The following is a 21,911-nucleotide window of genomic DNA, read 5'->3' on the forward strand; positions in this document are numbered from 1 at the left end:
TAAATAATAAATGAGGTTTCTAAAATTGGGACAGTTGATTCTCTACTGCAAGTAAAAAACAAAAAAAAAAGTTGAGAACTTGAGGCCTATTTGACCGTGTTTATTGTATTTTATTTTTAAAGTTGCGTTTAAAAAAAATGAAAATAGAAAATAATCTTTGTAATTTTTAAAATATAAGTTGTGTTTGGTTAATGTTTTATAAAAATATTTTATTTATTTATATTTTTGTAAATCATAAATAAAAATTAATAAACATATTTACAAAGAGAAAAATCTTATAAAAGTTTATAATAAATAATGAAATAATTAAAATAATGTGAAAGAAAAATTGATGAAAAATAAAGAGGGAAAGTAATGAGAGAAAATTAGAAGCAATAAGAAAGTGATGAAGGAGAAAGTGAGAAGAGAAAATCTTATACGAGAAAAAATAAGAGATAAAATGACTAGAAAATAAGTGAAGATAAAGAAGTGAGGAAAGAAAGTGATGATAAAGAAAATAGTGAGAGATGGAAAATGATCATGTAGTAAGGATGAGAGAGAAAATGAGAAGTAGAGAAAGTGATGAGAGCGAGAATCAGAATATAGAAAATAAGAATAGAGAAAATGGCGAAAGAGAAAGTAATAAGATAAAAAATAAATAAAGAGAAAGTAATGTGAGATAAAATAAGGAGAAATAAATTGATTTTAGAATAACGATATAATTTGAAATCAAATTTTTGTTGTTTTAAAAAAAAAATTGTTTATTTCTTAATTTAAGTTTTAAAATTTATTTTCTAAAACAATGTTAAACGGGGTATTCGAAAAACAATTTTTAAATTTTAAATACAAAAAATATGTTTCTCTAGTTAGAGTATCTCCAACCCATAACTCCATATATGGTGTTGCATCAACACCAAAACTAAATAATCTTAGCACCATATTTTTTTTCATTCCAACCATAACACCAAAAATTACACAAAAAAATATATTTTTTATTATTATATTATTTTATCACTTTATTTTCTTATAGTGTAGAGTAAGAATTTTCACACAAATTAAAATAAATTATGTAAAAAATTAAAAATGAAATATTTGAAATTTTATTTGGAAAATTAAATTATATATGCATTTATAATTTAAAAAACCCAACATAAAATATAGACTCAAATAATACTCATATGTTTATTTATATATATATATCTTTTAAAAAAATATATAAAACATATATATTAAAAATATATATTTTGTCGTGTGAACAGTGCACGACATATATGTCGTGTCACTGTTGACAGACGGCTAAATGCAGTAAAGTATACAGTTTGGTTGGAGCGAAATCTGCACACCAACCCATATATATGGGGTAATCACGTTGCGTTGGTGATGCTCTTACTGCAGTTCATTCAATCAATAGAATTCCGTCATCTGTCACTTCAGGTCTGTCTCCCTTTGAAAAACTTTATGGTCACGCTTCTGATTATTCTTCATTGAGAGTCTTTGGTTCCACATATTTTGTTCTCCGTCCTCATGTTGAACGTAGTAAGCTTACTTCTCGTTCCGCTCTTTGTGTATTTCTTGGTTATGGTGAAGGTAAAAAATGATATCAATGTTATGATTCTATTAGTCAAAAACTCTATGTTTCTCGTCATGTTGTGTTTCTTGAGCATATACCTTTCTACTCTATTACATCGGACACCCCTCTTGAGCTTAATGTCAGGTATTCTTCATCTGATGGTGTTGCCTTGTCAGATCCCTCTCTATATCGCACTCTGGTTGGTAGCTTAGTGTGCCTTACTATCACCAGGCCAAGCATCGCTTATGCAGTTCACATTGTCAGTCAGTTTGTTGCATCTCCCACTACCGTTCATTGGGCAGTTGTGCTTCGTATTCTTCGATATCTTCAGGGAAGTCAATTTCAGAGTCTGCTTTTTCCATCTACGTCTACTTTAGAGTTACGTGCCTACTCAGATGCAGATTGGGGTGGTGATTGTACTGATTGAAAATCTACCACTGGTTTTTGTATATTTTTCGGAGATTCTCTTATTTCTTGGAAGAGTAAAAAATAGACTGTTGTCTCTCGATTGTCTACAGAAGCAGAATATCGTGTCATGGCCTCCATTACCGCTGAAATTGTTTGGTTGCGTTGGTTACTTGCTGATATGGGTGTTATTCTCTCAGATCCCACTCCGATGCATTGTGACAATGTTAGTGCTATTCATATTACTCGCAACTTCGTTTTTCATGAGCGCACGAAACATATTGAGATAGATTGTCATCTTATCGTCACCACTATCAGAATGGGACCATCACTTTACCATTTGTCACTTCTGCTATGCAGATTGCCGACTTGTTTACGAAAGCTCATACTATTTCTCGTTTTCGTTTCTTAGTTAGCAAACTCTCGATGCTTCATGCAAATGCATCGTGAGTTTGAGGGGGATGTTAATAATATAAATTTTATTAATATGTAAGGGTAGTTTAGTCTTTTAGTCTCTCATTATTTTGGCTATATATTTTGTTGCTCTTGTACTCTTATTTTCATCTTTTTTGACATAATGAAAACTTAGTCTCCATTTTGATTCTCTCTCAGATCTCCTTTGTCTATTTTGCAAAATTATCAACTATTTCGCATCTTCTTAAGGTGTCCAATAAGGTGACACCTATGGTTAAATAACAATACCTTATAATACTTATTAAATTCAAATATTATATGTGAGACACATTATTGAATTGTACCAATAACAGTATTATACCTCTTGTTAATGGATACCCGTAGTGCCCCATACCATTTCTCAATAATTAATGGGTTCCATGAACTCAGGGTCAGACTCAAGAGCACACATAGTAGCCGGCGGAAGGCATATCTCCAAATCAATACTTCCACCTCCTTCGTGTCCGGGGTAGCACGACACTTTCCCACTCATCTTGTTCCCAAAGCCACTGCGGAGAGCCACTGCCTTCCCCATCCCAAAATCAATCCCATACTTATTAAATCTAGCCGAACTCCCCATCAGCACACTGAAAGGGTCAACAAGCTGACCGAGTTGAAACACACGCCGAGTCTCAAGCCAATCCTCCATCAACCCTCGAATTCTCTTGTCGTTATGGTTGCTCACAGCCTCATGCAACTTCCACGCAACCCATCCGAGATCATGCTCCAGTAACTCACCAACCGTGGTAAATCCTCTTATTGGATAAATGGCATTCCCAAAGTAATTTTCTGAAATGGGTGGATCCAATCGTGCCCTGTTATTGGCTGCCAATCTACAATTGGTAATTTGTTCTGGTGGAAGATTACGCGCCCTAGTTATGCACCTCCAAATAAGTGCAGACAAGGATTGGAAGGAGGAGATTTTGGTTGTGTTGTACTCTGCATTGGCTTTCGCTTTGAGTTTTGCTAATGATTCCATCGAGAAGTGGAAGACCCTCTCTCTCAGTTCGGGTGCTTCGAATCGGTCAACAAACTCGTCAGGGTGCGCGTAAGGGAGGCTGATTTTTGGGCCGTGACCTTCAGGAAACCAGCGCTTGAAAATGGGCGGACGAGAGATAGTTGTAGTTCCTCGAAAGACTTCAGACCACATGTTGAAGAAGTTCCAATAAGAGGTTCCATCGGCAATGGCGTGGTTTATAGAACAGCCTATGAAGACCCCATCAACTAGCTCGGTCACTTGAATGGAAAGCAAGCTCGCTGTGTGGCCATCGTAGTTGACTGCTCGGTCATGGTCGAAGAAAGATTGGACAACCGAAGGCACATCAGTGGGTGACAGAATATCAGACACAGTCATATCGAGAGTTGCATGGATGAATTTGGCTCCGGGGCTTTCATTGCTGCAATCCACATAAACCAAACACGAAGGTGGATTTTCAGACTGGAGCAGCGTCTTGAAACGGCCTGCAAGCGGGTAAAAGTGAACCAGAGTGAGAGAGAGGGAGTTCTTGAGCTTGGCCAGAAGAGCTTCCATGAAATCTCCATCATCATAATCTTGGTTTGGTTTGGAGAAGAGAACACCCTTTTGGATATAGTGGACGGACAGCATTACTAGATCCCATGGACCCAAATACAGGGGTTGCTTCGATTCTTCTGGGGCACTCTCAGGTTTCACAAAACACTCAGAAATTTGTTGAACTTTGGGAGTCTTCATCATGATCCAGATCTTCACTCTATCTTTCTGTCTATTTGGCTCTTATCGTTAGAACGGGCTCTCTTCTGGGTTTTATATAATGGTTTATTGGTTGTCCGTAGGATTAGAATCGACTCAGGTTTTATTATTATTCAAATAGTGCAATTTCAAATATGATTTATTTGCTTGAATTGGTGAGGTTGCCCTTTTTTTTAGTAGGGAAATTTCATATTATATGCCTAATAACTTTGTAAATTTTTTTAATATGCCACCGTAACTCACTATCTCAAATATATGACAATTTTAATTTTTTAGACAAAACTACCTATAATATCGAAATTGTATCGAAAAAGCATCGTTTGGGATAATAATCAAGTTTTCATGATTGCATCGAAATAGCATCGATGTAGCATCGATTTGGCATCGAAACACCATCGGCATCGATGTATCATCGATTTTGCATCGAAATTGCATCAAAAAAACATCGTTTGGGATAATAATCAAGTTTTCATGATTACATCGAAATAGGATCGATGTAGCATCGATTTGGCATCGAAACACCATCGGCATCGATGCCAAATCGATGCTACATCGATGCTACATTGATACCGATGGTGTTTCGATGCCAAATCGATGCTACATCGATGCTGATGGTGTTTCGATGCCAAATCGATGCTATTTCGATGCAATCATGAAAACTTGATTATTATCACAAACGATGCTTTTTCGATGCAATTTCAATGTTAGTGGTATTTTTGTCTAAAAAATTGAAATTGTCATATGTTTTAGATAATAAATTATGGTGACATATTAAAAAAATTTACAAACTTATTATGCATATAATATGAAATTTCCCTTTTAGTAATAGGTAATGCATACGTAGAATGAGGCTCTTTCAACACTTAATAACATTACTTTATGAATAAAAATTTATGGGAATATCACAGCAAAACTTGTAGTAAAAGTTACTAATTTAATATCAATGTTGTACTTAATTTATTTATTGTTTTGGTCAAAACTTGTAATGCTATGCCTATGTTAACACGTCTTAATTGGTCAGAATTTATAATATAAATTAAGAGTATCCTTGAGGGGCCTTATGGTCTTAAATATTATAATAAGGTGACATATTATTATTTGTGCAATTTAATATTAGGAGCCACATATTTTAAATTAAAAATTATTATAATTATTGCTAATAAATCATAAATTATCACATCATATAATATTTAACATTTATAATGATAAATAGCAACACTCATAAATTAATTAGATGAGTGCTAAGGAGATTCTATAATGTTCTATTTTTTGTACTCTTTCTATAATTTAGTGCCATGTGTCATCTTTAAAAGAATATCTATTTTGTTATATTTGCACCCAAAAATTTTGATTAAAACACTCAATTTTATTAAAAATTAATATATAATATTTTTTTTATCAATTTATGCTCACATTTTTCTAATTTTTTTTCATTTCATATTCTAAAAATTATATATAAATAATATATATTTTTAATATTTAAATAAAATAAAAACTTTAACAAAAAATATATAAAATTTTCTCAAAAGTGAGTTTTTTCCTAAAAAATTATACATTATTTAAAAAAGATTATGAAAACAAGATAATATAAAATTATTGAAATTAACAAAAAAAAAAAAATTTAGAATGACAAGAAAAATATTGAGAAAAAGTGGATAAGGTAATTTAAAAAATTAGTTTTTTTTAATTAATGGGGTACTTATATATTTTTAGGTGCAAATATAATGCCCCAATATATTATAATATTTTAACTTATATTACATTTATACCCCTATGATAATTATACATATAATGACTCCTCTTATTTTGCATCTATTATATATTACATATATATATACACGGTTGGACCTATTTCTCTTTTGTTATTTATATTCACATAAATTTATATTGTTGAGTTAGCGATCTTTACTCATTTTCTCATGGTTATTTGTTTTATTTATTTATTTATACATATAAACATTAAGTTTTTTTTGGCAGTATATATATATATATATATATATATTAAGTTAATGACTCTGAACCCAATTTTATTTTGTTATTTGCTATGTATATAGTAAGGTAATTATAAATAAATTTGAGAGCAAATAAAAAATAATATGCCTATTTTTCAGCCTGGTATAAAAATGGCTGTGATGTTTTTTATTCTCCCATTATTTTTTTAAAAGGTTTTCTACCATTATTTGGGTAAAAAAAAATAATATTTACAAAAATAATGACTTATTATTTCTTAAATAGTTGTCTTGTAATTTATATTCCGCCTATATATTGAATTTTAAAATGTGTTTTAATATAAAAATAGTTTAAAAAATGACTAATATTTAAGTCCTTTCTTAAATTTTATTCGCCATAAATAAACAAGTATGTTCCTGATTTTTAATTAAAATATATTTTATTTTCCATATATATAAAATTATTTATTTTAAAAATATTATTTCTAAATATATAAACTACGTACATTTATTTATTTTTAATTAAATTCAAAACTAAATAATACAATCTAAATTAAATTTAGTAAAAAATATAGAAATGAAAATAAAACATAAATAAAATGTTATTATTTTGAAGACCATAAATTAAATGTTTTTATGACTTGTTTTATGTAAACCCTAAAAAGCAACTACTTTTAAAAAAAAAAAAAAAAAAAAAACTCTAAAAACAAAATTGATATTGTTTGAGCTCCATGCCTATGGTAGAGAGGGTGGACGCTTGTCGTGGACAAGGAATGAAGCTAAGTGCGTGCAACGAAGAAGATGTAATGCAATGAACTTACAACGTAAAATGAGCCTAGCAATAGTTTTGTTAGGTTTTTGACAAGAAAACGAGGTTACCAACGGAAGAGGAGGGAGACGACGAGAAGATGAGGTTGGCTATGAGAAGTTGGATGTGGTAGATTATGCCTAAATTTTACTTTATAAATAGGTCAATTGTTGCGTAAATTGGCCCACTGTGTCCACAATGATTAAATTAAACACAAAAATTAGCAAAGATATAGCATAAATGTTGCAAAATAATTAAACATAGGAGAAAGAAATATGGATTTTTTGAATGAGAATAAATAAATTCAATAATAAAAATCGGTAAATATCGAGAGTCCCTAACATATCGTTCATTTATTAGGATTTGGTTCAATTAAAATAACCATTATTATGAGCTATTCAAGGTCGACAATATATCACTCGACATTATAGAAATGACTAGCAAAATTATTTTAATAACACAACAATATTAAGGGCACCCATAGCATGTTCTTAAAAATGGTAAGTCGTTTAATGTTTATAAAGAGAAAGAAAAAAAAAAAAGAATTCATTTAATATTTCCCAACTCTTCATTAAAAATAAATAAATAATGTTTCCTAACCCTAACATATTCTTCTTCATTAGCCCATACCTACACTCTCTCCTCTTTCTCTCTTTTTCTCATTCAGTTGGCCATCTCTCTCTCGGCTTTCTCACTCTTTTTCTCTCGCCTCTTTCTCCCTCAGCTCAGCGGCGGCGACAGGGCAACCTTTGCTGTGAGACAGGGTGGCTTTTGGGATTGACGGGGCAAACATTTTTTGGGCATGCGACAGTTCGTGGTTGGGGTTGGTTGGTCTCTGTAACGCCCTGGTTAACCAAGAACGTCACACTGTGTACTTTAAATAGTGTTTAACTCACTAAACGAGTCATTAGGTCATAAATGTGCATCTAAGTGTTATTAATGGGCCAGGGTGAAAATCTCAGTCAAAAGGAATTGATATATTTTATTTAAAACATTAAACTGTACATAGGATCCCGTAAAAGTGTTTACAATCCAAAATGGTCATTACAGTTCAAAAGTTACAATTTGCCGACCTAAGCGGCAAAAATAGGGTTAAACCTTAGTTCCCCTAAGAAACACCTTGTGCCGTGGTGGTCAAGCGGCCGCATATGTACACATCACCACCTAAGCTCTCCACTCAAGGCTGGGTAAGTTTTTCGTTCCCTTGACCTGCACCACATAGAACCCGTGAGCCAAGGCGCAACAAGAAAACTTATTATTGCATGTATACAAATAATAATAAATGATTATGTAATCATTCTGGGATCCTGCGTCTGGGATTTTTGCCTATTAATTCATTCTGGGGACCTGCGCCTTAATTAGATGACTAACAAGTTTCTCTTGGGTCCTGTGCCCTGAATAGATAACTAATAAGTCTTTCTGGGGTCCTGCTGTCTAATCCATGTGACTGTCAAGTCACCTGAGCCTTTTAGCCCTAACTCTGAGTAACTAGTTATAGACTAGCCAAGCGCTTTAGTTTTCTTCGACCAATAGGTCGGTCAAGCATTTAATGCTCGTGTTGATTAAATCTAATCATTTCGGCCTGCGGTCAGAACACTAATGCCGCTCTTGACTCATAAGTCAATTCCATATGAGCAGCGCTCAGTACTATTGTCGATCATGACTGATAAGTTAGAGCTTCCCGATCAGTACTAAACACCATTGTCGTTTCTGACTGATTAGTACTTAAAAATGACATTTTACTAAGGTTAAAGCATAAATTAAATTAATTTTTAATTAATATTTCCTTAAAATTATTTTGATATATTTCTTTAAGGGAAAATATTAATTTTAATTTAATTTGTATAAAGTATGGTGCATTGTGACATTAATAAAAGCAAAAGAAAAGAAAAAGGAAAAGAGAAAAGAATTAAGCTAAAAATGGCATTTTAAGGAGTATTTAGTTGTTTTGTTCTTAGCAGCTGGCCCAATTGAAGAAGAGGCCCAGCCGCCTGGAGTCCAGCACAAGTCTGGCCCTGCCAGGTGTCTACGGCCCAGCGTGCCACGCGTCCCAGCCGAGCTCCCCTCAGCCAACTGCCTCGCGCCACGTAGCAGCTTCACTCCATCAACACATGGCCCAGCAACTTTCCCAAGCTTCCAACATGACCAAGCCTTCAAGTCTAATGTGACCCCCAGCTGCCGACACCTGTCCGCATCCTCTTTGTGACCAGCCCGTGCAGGCCATACGTAAAGAACTCTAGTTGAAGCCCAGCTCTTCCTAGGCCCAAATGCAAGAGTTTCAGCTCCCAACTCTTCCTTAGGATTCCCTATTTATAGAGAGAGAAAAGGACTAAAAAGAAATTAAACAACAAAATGGGGTTTACAAAATAAATCTGAAATATTAATAATAATATATGATTTTGAAAAATCAAATCTTATTATTAATATTAACTTAGCTATTTTGGTGTATGGTCAAAATATTCTTTTTCAAAGACACCAAAAAATATGAGTTTTAAAGCTCAAAATGACAATTTTGCAAGGCCCAATACCCACAAAATATGGGTTGAAGGTGGCTGGTGGTAGAAGTGGGCTTTGACCAGGCGCAGCCAATGGGAAGAAGACACGTGGCACGGCTGGTTGGGGCCTTGGAGATGCCTTGGACCGTTGGAACTGGGAGCTGAAACTCTTGCATTTGGGCCTAGGAAGAGCTGGGCTTCAGCTGGAGTTCTTTACGTATGGCCTGCTGGGAAGGCACGGGTTGGTCACAAAGAGGATGTGGACAGGTGTCGGCTGTAACGACCCAAATTTCCTAATAAGGTTTAGGACCTTGATTAGGAGGTCGGGAGGGCCATAATTGATTTACTGTGTTATTATATGATTACATGCATGATTATGTGGGTCATATTATTATATGATGATAAAGGCATGCATGGGGCTATATACTCTGCTGTGAGGGTAATATGGTAATTTGGCTCATTGAGAGCGTAATTGCATACTTGTGTATATATTGGTAAGCTAAAGTTGAGACCACATTATTATGTGGATATATCTGTGATCTGCGACTTGAGACGATCCTAGTGAGCAAATTAGCGAAAAAGTCATGGCGGGGATTTAAACCCGGCTCGGGGTGAGCCTAGGGGTATAAACGGGAATTTAGTGAGCATATTGGAGTCTATTTTTAACATCAAGGAATATATTTGGAGATTAGTTAGGTTTCGGGAATTAAGCGGGAATTGGGTAAAATGACTAAAATGCCCCTAAGTGGATTAAAGGGTCAGAAATAAAAGGGAGGGCATTAAGGTCATTTGGCTTTCTAAAGATAGGTATTACTGAGGCTTTTATGTTGGTGGGATTTGTAGAATATTGGAGAAGTCTGAAAAGGAAGGAAAAAGAAGGGAAAAGAAAGAGAGAAAAACAGAGGGAGTTTCTCTCAGTCGGTTTACATTTCTTTCACTTGTTTCTTGAGGATTTTTGGGGTTAAGCTCAGAGGAGAGCTGGGATAATTAAGCATCAAGAATCCTAGTCTAAGATTGAGGAATTGGTAGAGGTTAAGCAAGGATTCATCAGCACTTGAGGTAAGTTTTAAGGTTTCCTTATGTGATTTTCTGGGTTTTAATGAGATAGTTTCTAAGTTTGAGTTTTGGATGGAATAAAGGGATATGAACCTGAGGAGTTGAAGGGCTTGAGGCTGGTTGGATGCTAGAAACGATTCTACAGCTGAGGTAAGGATTAATTTGAAGTTTGATGGTTGAATTTGAGAGTTTTCATGGCTGGTTTTGAGTTCTGTGGGTTTGAAATTTCAGAGGTTGGAATTGGGATATTGGTGAGTCTTAGGCTGGAGTTTTGGTTGGGTTATGTTGTTTAAATCATTCTAATGTTGTTGTTATTAATTGGTTTTGAGTTGGGGGCTTTAGGATGGCTTTAGGTGAGGTTTAGAGATTCAAAATGGTGGTTTTTTTCTGGGTTCGAAGGGTCGGGCCGCGGCATGGTTCTTGGTGAGCCGCGGCCCTTCGAAGTTGTCACATGCTGAGGAAGGAGGGCGGGCCGCGGCATGGCCCAAGCAATGCCGCGACCCTTACCTGTTTTTGTACCTTTGGAGGTTCTGTTTGGGGGCCATGCCGCGGCATGGGTGGCCTATGCCACGGCGCTTATGGGATTTTGAGATTTTAGGCTTGGGAATTTAACCTAGGGTGCTCGGGGTTGAGTCTTTTACCATATTTGGTGAAGTTCAATGTTCCGAGGACTAGAACTTGGTTTAGAAGCTCATTTAAGATTCTTAATGGTATCCTTTATCTTGGTTGTGACTAGGTGCTAAGCTAGGGATCGGATCGCGCTCAAGGAACACTGCTTATAACTAGCTCGTTTGAAAGCCAAAGGTAAGAAAGCTGCACCTGATTATGTGGCTAGGTTGGGACTAAGTGTTCCCTATGTTTGTATGCATTGTTATGTGAATGTGATTAACCATGTGGACACAATGGGACTAAGAGCTCCCTACATTTGTATATCATGTCATGAGATGGTATTATTATGCCATGGGACATGCGATAACCGGCCTAAGAGTGTCGGAATCAATACTTGCGCACAGGGCGCGGCTCAGCCACTGGTAGCTGAGGCAGCTTATTTATCACTGAGCTCGGTTAAGCTGGCCGGAGTCAGTGAGTATTACACTGGGGGCGGCCCAAGAGAGCCGAAGACAGTGTGTTAAATAAAGGGTGCGACTAAGGGCGCTAACCCTGAATATCATGTGATGATGTGATAAACTGTTGATTACGATCGTGAGTATTGTGCTATGAACATGATTTGTTGGCTGTTTGGATGACAAACTATGAATCTGTTGTATGTTATCACTGATTAGATAAATGTTATGAAATGCTGAATTCCTGGTTGTGCATTGTGGGATATTTGATAAATGATGTTGATCTTTCTATATTATCATACTTTCTTGCTGGGCCTCAGCTCACGGGTGCTACGTGGTGCAGGTAAAAGCAAGGGTAGGCTGAGTCAACCATGAGTTGGAGAGCTCTGGGGGCGAGGTGTACATTGTCAGCTGCTCGGCCGCCACGGTCGAGGGATTGTACAGGGACGGAAACCTAAAATGTGTCTTTTGCCATTAGAGTGGCTTGAATTATTTGTGACTCTAGAAATTTGCTATAATTAAGTCATCTAAACCCTGTTTTAAGTTTCTATGTATTAAACTGTCATTTTTAAATGAAAACAGCCTGTTTGTGACCAAAACCTTTTATTCCTAATCTGTTGATGATGTTGGATTCACGTTTTGTCTAAATGACTTGATTAGCAAGTCTTGCACTATTTAAAACACACAGTGTAACGGTCTTGGTTATCCAGGGCGTTACATCGGCAGTTGGGGGTCACGTTAGACTTGAAGGCTTGGTCACGTTGGAAGCTTGGGAAAGTTGCTGGGCCATGTGTTGATGGAGTGAAGCTGCTACGTGGCGCGAGGCAGTTGGTTGAGGGGAGCTCGGCTGGGGCGCGTGGCACGCTGAGGCGCGGACACCTGGCAGGGCCAGACTTATGGTGGACTCCAGGCGCCTGGGCCTCTTCTTCAATTGGGCGAGCTGCTAAGAACAAAACAACTAAATACTCCTTAAAAATGCCATTTTTAGCTTAATTATTTTCTCTTTTCCTTTTTCTTTTCTTTTGCTTTTATTAATGTCACAATGCACCATACTTTATACAAATTAAATTAAAATTAATATTTTCCCTTAAAGAAATATATCAAAATAATTTTAAGGAAATATTAATTAAACTTAATTTAATTTACGCTTTAAGCTTAGTAAAATGTCATTTTTAAGTACTAATCACAACCCCCAACCAGCTTATTGCTAGTCCCTAGCAATTCAAGCGAAAAAGAAAATTGTCAAGTTGAATAATCAAGTCAAACCAAGCAAAATCATCTAAGCATTTTCAAATTATCAACAAGAAGTCAGAAATTACTATCTAAGCTACGATAGTTGCGATTTCAGAGTTGTGTGTGTGTGCACCAAACCATATTCTTTTTATCACAAGTCATAACACAAATAATATCGAAAAATCTCAAAAGTATAAAGATCTCAACTCCAAATTCCTCACGGGCATTGAAAGTATTTGTATGGGAATGATTACACTTTTGGAGTTGGAATGTAACAGTTTATGCTCAAATGAGAAAAGATAAACTTTTTAGGACAAGCAATTTGAACAAACATTGATCACAAGATAGGCAAATTAACTTATTGGAATTCAAATGACAAGCAACCTTTGGGATTTACATGAGAAGACTCCAAGAACAAAATGACAACAAACTAACAATGATAAATAAGAAAGTGAACTATAATGATAATATTTTTTTTTACAATTACACAAAATAATAGTAATAGAAATATATATGTTTTTTTTTCAACAACTACAAAATAATAGAAGGAAGTGTTGCTCTTGTTCTCTTTTTTTTCATTTTCATTTTTTTTCTTTTTCATTTATCTATTATTATTTTTTCTTTTGTTTTCTTCTTTTTTTTAATTTCTTTTTTTTCATTATTTTTTTTTTGACAAGAGACAACACAAAGATAAAAAGGAAATTACAAATACAATACAACACAAATTTATTACAAAGACTTTTCTTAAATGAAAAACATCCCTCTAGTAAATGTCATGTTTTAAATTCCAAAGATATGACTTTACCAACTCAAATGATCAATAAAAGTTCAAAAAGTTGTTTTCTCAACTCTCACAACTCACCAAGAAATGAAAAACTTTAACCTTGAAATTTCTCTCAACTATTTGTGTTAACAACCAATTTATTTATCACATGTTTGGAAAGTGCACAAAAGAACTCTAAAAATCACTTCTTAATAACTAAACATAGTAAAAACTGACTCAAACCAACAAATTATACTCATGCTTGGATAATTTTGAGAAAATTTGACTTAAAAATTCAACAAGACAATAATGTTTTCCAAATGAATGCTAATGACGTAACAATAAGATTTACCAAATGCAAGTCAATGCATGCTCACCACCCCCAACCAAAAATCAGACAGTGTCCTCAATGTCAAAATGAATAAGCAATGAAAAAGGTAAGGAAAGAGAACACCTGGATGATGACCATGTCCATGAGGCGAAAGCGAAAATAGCCTGGTAACAATACCCCAAAACAAATAAAATACAAAAACGAAAGCATACAAAAATAAAAGAAAGACAGAAAAATAAAGATAATGAAAAATAAAAATAAAGAACAACAACAAACCATTTAGAACTTCAGAGTGTATAGATTGGGTCCTTAAGAAGGACCTCTTCAACACAACTCACACTCTTAATGTAATGCTTCAGTCTTTGGCCATTGACTCGAAAAATTCTCCCATCAGTTGGGTCCTCGACCTCAAAAGAACCGTTGGGAAATGCTTGCTTCACTACAAATGGGTCAGTCCATCGTGATCGCAGTTTACCGGGATGCAAGTGCAAGCGAGAATCGTACAGATGCACTTTTTGATTTGGCTCAAAGTGTTTTCGCATGATTTGTTTGTCGTGAGCGATTTTCAATTTTTCTTTATAAATCCTGGAATTGTCATATGCATCGTTTCTCAACTCCTCAATTTCAGACAACTGGAGTTTGCGATTGATACATGCGGCATTCAGATCAAAGTTTAAGGCTTTGATAGCCCAATATGCTTTATGCTCGAGCTCGACAGGTAAATGACAGGCTTTTCCAAAGACAAGCCGATAGGGAGACATTCCAAGAGGGGACTTGAAAGCAGTGCGGTATGCCCAAAGAGCGTCTAGAAGGCGTGTAGACCAATCTTTGCGGTCAGGATTTACTGTCTTTTCCAGAATGTGTTTTATCTCCCTATTAGTTAACTCAGCTTGACCATTAGTCTGTGGATGATAGGCATTTGCAACTTTATGAAGTACACCGTACTTGCACATAAGAGCCTCAAAGGATCAGTTGCAAAAATGAGTGCATTGATCACTGATAATAGCGCGAGGGGTACCGAACCTTGATAACACATTTTCTTTCAAGAATTTGACAACTGTAGCGTTATCATTGGTTCGACATGGTACAGCCTCGACCCATTTGGAAACATAATCCACAGCGAGAAGAATGTAAAGGTAGCCAAAAGATGGTGGAAACGGTCCCATAAAGTCTATCCCCCAACAATCAAATATTTCAATAACAAGAATTGGGTTCAAGGGCATCATGTGCCGACGAGATAAGGATCCTAACTCTTGGCACCTTACACAAGAATGACAGAAATCATTGGTGTCTTTGAACAGAGTGGGCCAGTAAAGACCGCATTGTAAGATTTTTGCAGTGGTTTTCTTCATGGAGAAGTGACCACCACAAGCATCATTGTGGCAAAAGTTCAGCACACTAGACACCTCATCGTCATGGATGCATCTTTGCATGATTTGGTCGGGGCAATTCTTGAATAGGTATGGGTCATCCCAAAAAAATTGCTCACCTCGACCAGAAATTTGCGTTTGTCTTTTGAACTCCATTCAGATGGGAGTTCACTTGTTACTAAGTAGTTTACAATGTGAGTGTAGCATGGCAACTTAGCAACAGAAAGCAATTGTTCATCGGGGAAATCATCATGAATAGGTGGACCGTCAGCGGGATCGCTGAATTCAATTCGGGACAAGTGGTCCGCGACGACATTTTCAACACCTTTCTTGTCTTTGATTGTTATATCAAATTCTTGCAGGAGAAGGATCCACCGTATTAATTGCGCCTTAGCATCCTTTTTCGAAAGGAGATACTTAAGGGCGGAGTGATCTGTGAAGATCGTAATAGGCGATCCAATCAAGTAAGATCGGAATTTGTCAAGGGCAAAGATAACGGAAACCAACTCTTTTTCGGTGGTGGAATAGTTCATTTGAGCATTATTGAGAGTTCGGCTTGCATAATAGACAACAAAGGGTTTCCCCTCCCTTCGTTGTCCTAGCACAGCTCCCACAGCAAAGTTGCTGGCGTCACACATGATCTCGAAAGGAAGACTCCAATCGAGTGACTGAATGATGGGAGCGGAAGTGAGTGAATTGACAAGCGTTCGGAATGATTCCTCACACTTAGGTGTCCATTCAAAAGTGGCATCTTTGGCTAGGAGGTTGCTTAGCAGACGGGCAATCATTGAAAAATTTTGTATGAACCTCCTATAAAAACCAGCATGACCAAGAAATGACCTAACGTCTTTGACCGTCTTAGGAGTCGGCAGGTTGGAGATAAGGTCGACTTTGGATTGATCAATCTCAATTCCTTTTTCAGAAACAATGTGGCCTAAGACTATGCCAGAAGATACCATGAAGTGGCATTTCTCCTAATTGAGGACAAGTCCTTCCTCGATGCATCGTTTTAAAACAACTTCAAGATGAAGAAGACATGTCTCGAAGGAGTTTCCAAAAATGGTTAGGTCATCCATGAATACTTCCATTGATTTTTCAATCATGTCACTAAAGATGCTCATCATGCATCTTTGGAAAGTAGCTGGTGCATTAAACAAGCCAAATGGCATACGCCAGAAAGCAAAACTGCCAAAGGGACAAGTGAAAGTGGTCTTATCTTGATCCTCCAATGAAATCTCAATTTGATAATAGCTAGAATAGCCATCAAGAAAGCAATAGAAAGGATGACCAACTACACATTCAAGGATTTGATCAATGAATGGGAGTGGAAAATGATCTTTGCGGGAGGCGACATTTAATTTTCTATAATCAATGCACATGCGCCACCCCGTCACCATTTTTGTGGGGACAAGGACCCCTTTTTCGTTTTGGATAATGGTGACACCAGATTTCTTGGGCACGACTTGAGTAGGACTAACCCATTTGCTATCTGCTACCGGGTAAATAATACCAGCGTCTAGCAATTTCAAAACTTCATTTTTTACAACTTCCTTCATCGTGGGGTTCAGTCGCCGCTGAGGGTCTCTTCGAGGGATGGCTTCGTCCTCTAGATTGATTCGATGGGAGAAAATTAAAGGGCTAATACCTTTGATATCAGCAAGCGTCCAACCTATCACAAATTTATGCGTTCGCAGTAGCTTGAGTAACTGCAATTCTTGAGAATTTTGAAGGTTGGATGAGATGATAACTGGAAAGGTTTCACCGTCTCCCAAGAAGGCATGTTTCAAACCCTCGGGAAGTTGGGTCAATTGAACAATTGGAACCTCTTCGGCTGAAGTTTTCGGCTGTGACCTCTCACGAGGTAGCTCTTCAAAGAGAGGTTGCCAAAACTGAGTCCGTCTATTGCGTGAGTCTACGCGATCTGATACTGCAAGAGTAGACTCAATTGAACTGGGACTTTCGTTGTCAGACAGAAGGAGGAGCTCATCAAGATTATCAAAGTCGCTTCACAATTGAACCTCCTCAGGAATTAAAGGGTCAATCATGAATGTTTGATAGCATTCATCATCTTCTTGGGGTTGTTTCCCGATGTGGAAGATATTGACTTCAAGAGTCATGTTTCCAAACGATATCTTCATTAGACCATTTCAACAATTGATCAAAGCATTTGCAGTAGCAAGGAATGGTCTTCCGAGGATAATAAGAATTTTAGACTCCATGCTCACCACAGATTGGGTATCAAGAATAAGAAAATCCACGGGGTAATAGAATTTTTCAATTTGAACCAAGACATCCCCAACGATACCCCTAGGCTTTTTGGTGGAATGATCAGCAAGCTGTAGTACAACAGATGTTGGCTTCATTTCTCCAAGACCAAGTTGCGAGTATACAGAATAGGGCATGAGATTGACACTCGCGCCAAGATCAAGTAAGGCTTGGCTGATTTCATGGGTCCCAATTTGGCAAGAAATGGTGGGACAACCGGGATCTTTGTATTTCAACGGTGCCTTTTGTTCAATCACCGCACTCACTTTCTCGGTCAAGAAGACAGTCTTCTTGACATGGTGCTTCCTTTTTGCAATACAAAGATCCTTGATGATTTTGGCATAAGCGAGCACTTGTTTAATGATGTGAAGCAAAGGAAGATTAATCTTCACTTGTATCAAGTGCTCAAGGAGTTCAGCTCGGTTATTAGGAAGTTTCCCAACATGTTTCAAAGCCTGGGGAAATGGTACTTTTGGAGTGGCATTGAGTGGTGGATTTTCGGAAATGATTTTTGGAGTACTGGGAGTGTTGGATTTTATGGGTGGGTCTTGCAGAGTTTTACCTCTTCTCGTCATGATGGCATTCACTTTCTTGACGTTTTGATCATTTGAATTTGAAGATTGGGCCATGTGCTGGCCTTGAACATTGAATTTTGGTTGGGAAGGAAGTTTGCCTTTTTCCAGAATGGCCAAGGATTCAGTCAATTTTGAGAATTGACATTTCATTTCCTTGATTTCTTCCATCATTTGGTGATTCAGTTTGGATTGTTCCTCCATGAATGGATGAAGAGTATTCTCGAGAGAATTTTGTTGTGGATGAGCATTGTATTGAGGTGCAGAATACGCCTTTGATGGTTGAACTTGTTGCTTATTTCTCCATTGGCCTCCAGACGATTGAGCTTGGTTAGAATCTCTCCAATTGAAATTTGGGTGGTTTCTCCAACCAGGGTTGTACGTATGGGAGAATGGCTTATTATATGCCCCTAAGGCACTGCATTGCTCCTCATAAACCCCCCTCATTTCATTCAAAGCTAAGCAGTCCTTAGCTAAGTGCTCCGTCCCTCCACAAACAAAGCAAGGTTCTTGCGGTTCCGCTTAAGCAATCATGTGCGATTTTTGGCTATTCTTTGTCATTAAGACCTCCAACTACTTTTTCAAAGCTTCGAGTTAGGCCTTAACACTATCCTCTTCTCGAAGTTGATAGATCCCAGATGATTTGTGTCGGTTGGTGCTGTCAGTAGCACTTGGACCAGTCCAGGTGTGAGACTTTTTTGCGGTTTCTTCGAGATATTCAAGAGCATCGTCTGGCTTTTTTCGAGGAATTCACCATTGCATAGCATTTCTACAAACTGGCGCTCACGACTCGTGAGGCCTTCATAGAAGTAACTGACCAAACGCCAGTTCTCATAGCCATGGTGCGGGCACTGATTTAACAGACCTTTGAATCTTTCCCAGACTTGATAGAACGTTTCACTGTCTTTTGGGAAAAATGTGGAAATCTGTCGTTTTAGACTATTGGTCTTATGGCTGGGGAAGTGTTTCAGAAAGAAAGATTTGGTCATCTCCTCCCATGTTCCAATCGACTTAGGTCTCAAAGAGTACAATTAGCTTTTGGCTTTGTCCTTCAAGGAGAAGGGGAAGAACTTCAGTCGCACAACATCAGCATTTTCGGCTTGGTTATAGAAAGTGGCTACCACCTCCTCGAATTCTCTGATATGCACGTATGGGCTTTCGTTTTCCATTCCATGAAATGTGGGCAAGAGTTGAATCATGCCAGGTTTAAAGTCTAATGCAGGCATATTAGGAGGGAAGATAATGCATGAAGGCGTGGAAGTGCGAGTAGGATGGAGGTAGTCATTGAGAGTTCTTGGTTGGATTTCATCATTGCGAGCCGTTGCGAATGGGTTATTATCAGCGAAAGTTTGTGGAGAAGCAAGATTGGTGGAAGGAGTTCCGGAAGGAGTGGTGGATGAATTGGAAGAAGTGTCACTAGAAGTTTCGTGATGATTCATCCACTCTCGGAAATCAGAATTGGATTTATTATTTTTTATTTTCTTTGCTTATTTTTATTTCCTTTTTTGATTTATTATTATTTTTTTGTTAAACTTGTTCCCATGTAGATTTGGAGGTTTTGGGGTGATCTCCAAGACCTTACTAGAACTCCCCGAGGTTACTGAGTAAGTATGGTGGATCACAAGTCAACCTTTTCGACCAAACAACCTTTATGCAGAGTGAAATTGCTTATTTTGACAGAACAAGCTTGGTTTTCTTAAAGTAATAAGTTCAAAAATGTAATAGTGCAAAGGTGGATGCTCGAAATGTTCCCAGGCCGATTGGGAAGGTTTCCAAGGTACCGCTTTAGACCCACACTTGCCTAGACAGAACTCCCCGAGGTTCCCAGGTAAGTGTGGAGGGTAACGCTATCACAAACCTTATTTAACAACCAATCTTTTTAGACAGAACAATATTAGTTTCTACCATTTGTAATATTACACAATTGTTCCCAATACTAAGCGTTTTATGATTAAAATTTTATGAACAATTTTATGCAATTTTATGTTTTTTTTTTTTTTGAAAAACCTAAATTCTAAGGAAAACTAAGGCAAAGAAAGTAAACGCCTAAACTAAGCAACAAAATAAACAACACAAAAATAAAATAAGGAAAAGAAAATTAAAGTGAAGTGAAGATAGAATAACAAACTTAATAATTTTTTTTAAAATATGTATTAAACTAAAAAAAATAGAATAAAAATTAAGAAAGAAAAATGGAGTAATAATTTACTAAAAAGGGAAAAAAATAATTATATAAATATATATGGTTCTTTTTTTTTTTTACAAAAGAGAGGAAATTGAAAAAGAAAAAAAATTAAATAAATAAATAAAAATAAAAAATTAAAGAAAGGAAATTTGAAAAGAAAAGAAATTTAGAATAAGAACAAATATATATATATATATTTTTGGATTTTTTTTATAGTTATGTATATATATATATATGAATATTTATAATATAAATATGTTTTTTTTGTTTTACCGAAGAAAAGGAATTAAAAAAAAGAAAAAGAAAAGAAAAGATATATATATAAATAAAGGAAAATTTTATTTTATGATTGTTTATTTTTATATAGTTTTTTTCTCTTTTTATTTTTGTTATAATAATAATCTAATTAATTAAAAATTAGTAAATAAAAAACTATACTAACACAATATTTATTCCAACAAAACACAAATAAAGTTACTAATATTTTTGTAAAAATTTCACTAAACCTTTGAAACTTACCTCCCCGGCAACAGCGCCAAAATTTGTTTAACGCCAAAAATGTGACTACCACTAAGTGGTAGTTGTAGTAAGATCGGGCGGTCGATCCACAAGAAGGTAACCTAAAATCAAAAGATTAGTAGAAAATAACACAAAAAGTTAGTAACAAGAAGTAAATAAAATTGTAAATGGAAAGAGGTTTGAGATTTTGGTATTGTATTTTTGATAAAGTGATTAAATGAGATAAGTGAAATAAATACATATTTTAACATATTACATAATTATTTTACTATTTTTTATTTATTATTTTAATTTTTTTTATAGTTTGTTCTACTATATGTAACAAAAATTCAAATAAATTTTTTTAACATTTTCTTTTTACTGTAACCTTTATAGAAACACCAAAATTTGGAAAAAAACTAATAAAAATATGAAAAACGTGAATGGGTAACAATTACCATGATGAGAACATTTAAATCTAGAAAAAAAAAATTATATGAAGAAGATGGGAGAGAAGGGAAAGGGTGTGCGCCTGATTTTTTTTTTTATCTTCAGATCTGTGGTAATGGGTTACCTTCCCGTTCTTTGTGTGTATATTTCTGAGGGTAATTGGTTACCTTCACGTTCTTTGTGTGTATATTTCTGTGTTCTTTATAGTAACTGGTTACCTATGTTACTAAAATCATAGTTACTTATTCCTCCATTTTTAATGAAGTGTTTTTCCTCCTTTTCCTTCAAATTTGATGTTTATTTTCATATTTAATATGAGTAACCCGTCACTCCTCTTATGGTAATTGGTTACCCTTCTTATGACAGAAAATTACTCTTCTCAGGATAACTAGTTACTATTCCTGGTACATGTTATTTAACATAGCTCTAGGATTTTTTTTACATAGTTGTCAATCAAGTAATTGGTTACCTTATCTAGTATTTGAAAAAAGAAGCGTAAAAGAAAAAAAATGTTTATAATAAATAAAATATAATTTTAAACACAATTCATATTACAAAAAAAAAGAAAAAAAATTACAAAACAACCAAAGAAAAATTTAATATAAAATTAGTAATATAAAAATAATATAAAAAAATAAATAAACTAAAAAAATAATAATCAAATTTCAAACATACCTTTCCAAAATAATAAAACATAATTAAGAGTAAAATTATGACATAAACCAACTTTTATACA

The 21,911-nt window shown here is 35.6% G+C and overlaps 1 protein-coding gene and 1 non-coding gene across 2 annotated transcripts; one reads left to right on the plus strand and one right to left on the minus strand.

The window, feature by feature from the left end:
* Positions 1 to 2,521: 2,521 nt before the first annotated feature.
* LOC133801850 (uncharacterized acetyltransferase At3g50280-like) lies at positions 2,522 to 4,191 on the minus strand. The gene has a single exon (XM_062240083.1). It carries the CDS (start codon positions 4,119 to 4,121, stop codon positions 2,769 to 2,771), a length of 1,353 nt encoding a protein of 450 aa, XP_062096067.1. The 5' UTR covers positions 4,122 to 4,191; the 3' UTR covers positions 2,522 to 2,768.
* Positions 4,192 to 18,876: 14,685 nt separating this feature from the next.
* LOC133802918 (small nucleolar RNA R71) lies at positions 18,877 to 18,983 on the plus strand. Its single transcript, XR_009877661.1, has one exon. It is a non-coding gene; the product is annotated as a small nucleolar RNA R71 (small nucleolar RNA).
* The last annotated feature ends 2,928 nt before the right edge of the window (positions 18,984 to 21,911 follow it).

Source organism: Humulus lupulus, chromosome 9 (genome assembly GCF_963169125.1).
Source record: "Humulus lupulus chromosome 9, drHumLupu1.1, whole genome shotgun sequence".
Taxonomy (NCBI): Eukaryota; Viridiplantae; Streptophyta; class Magnoliopsida; order Rosales; family Cannabaceae; genus Humulus; species Humulus lupulus.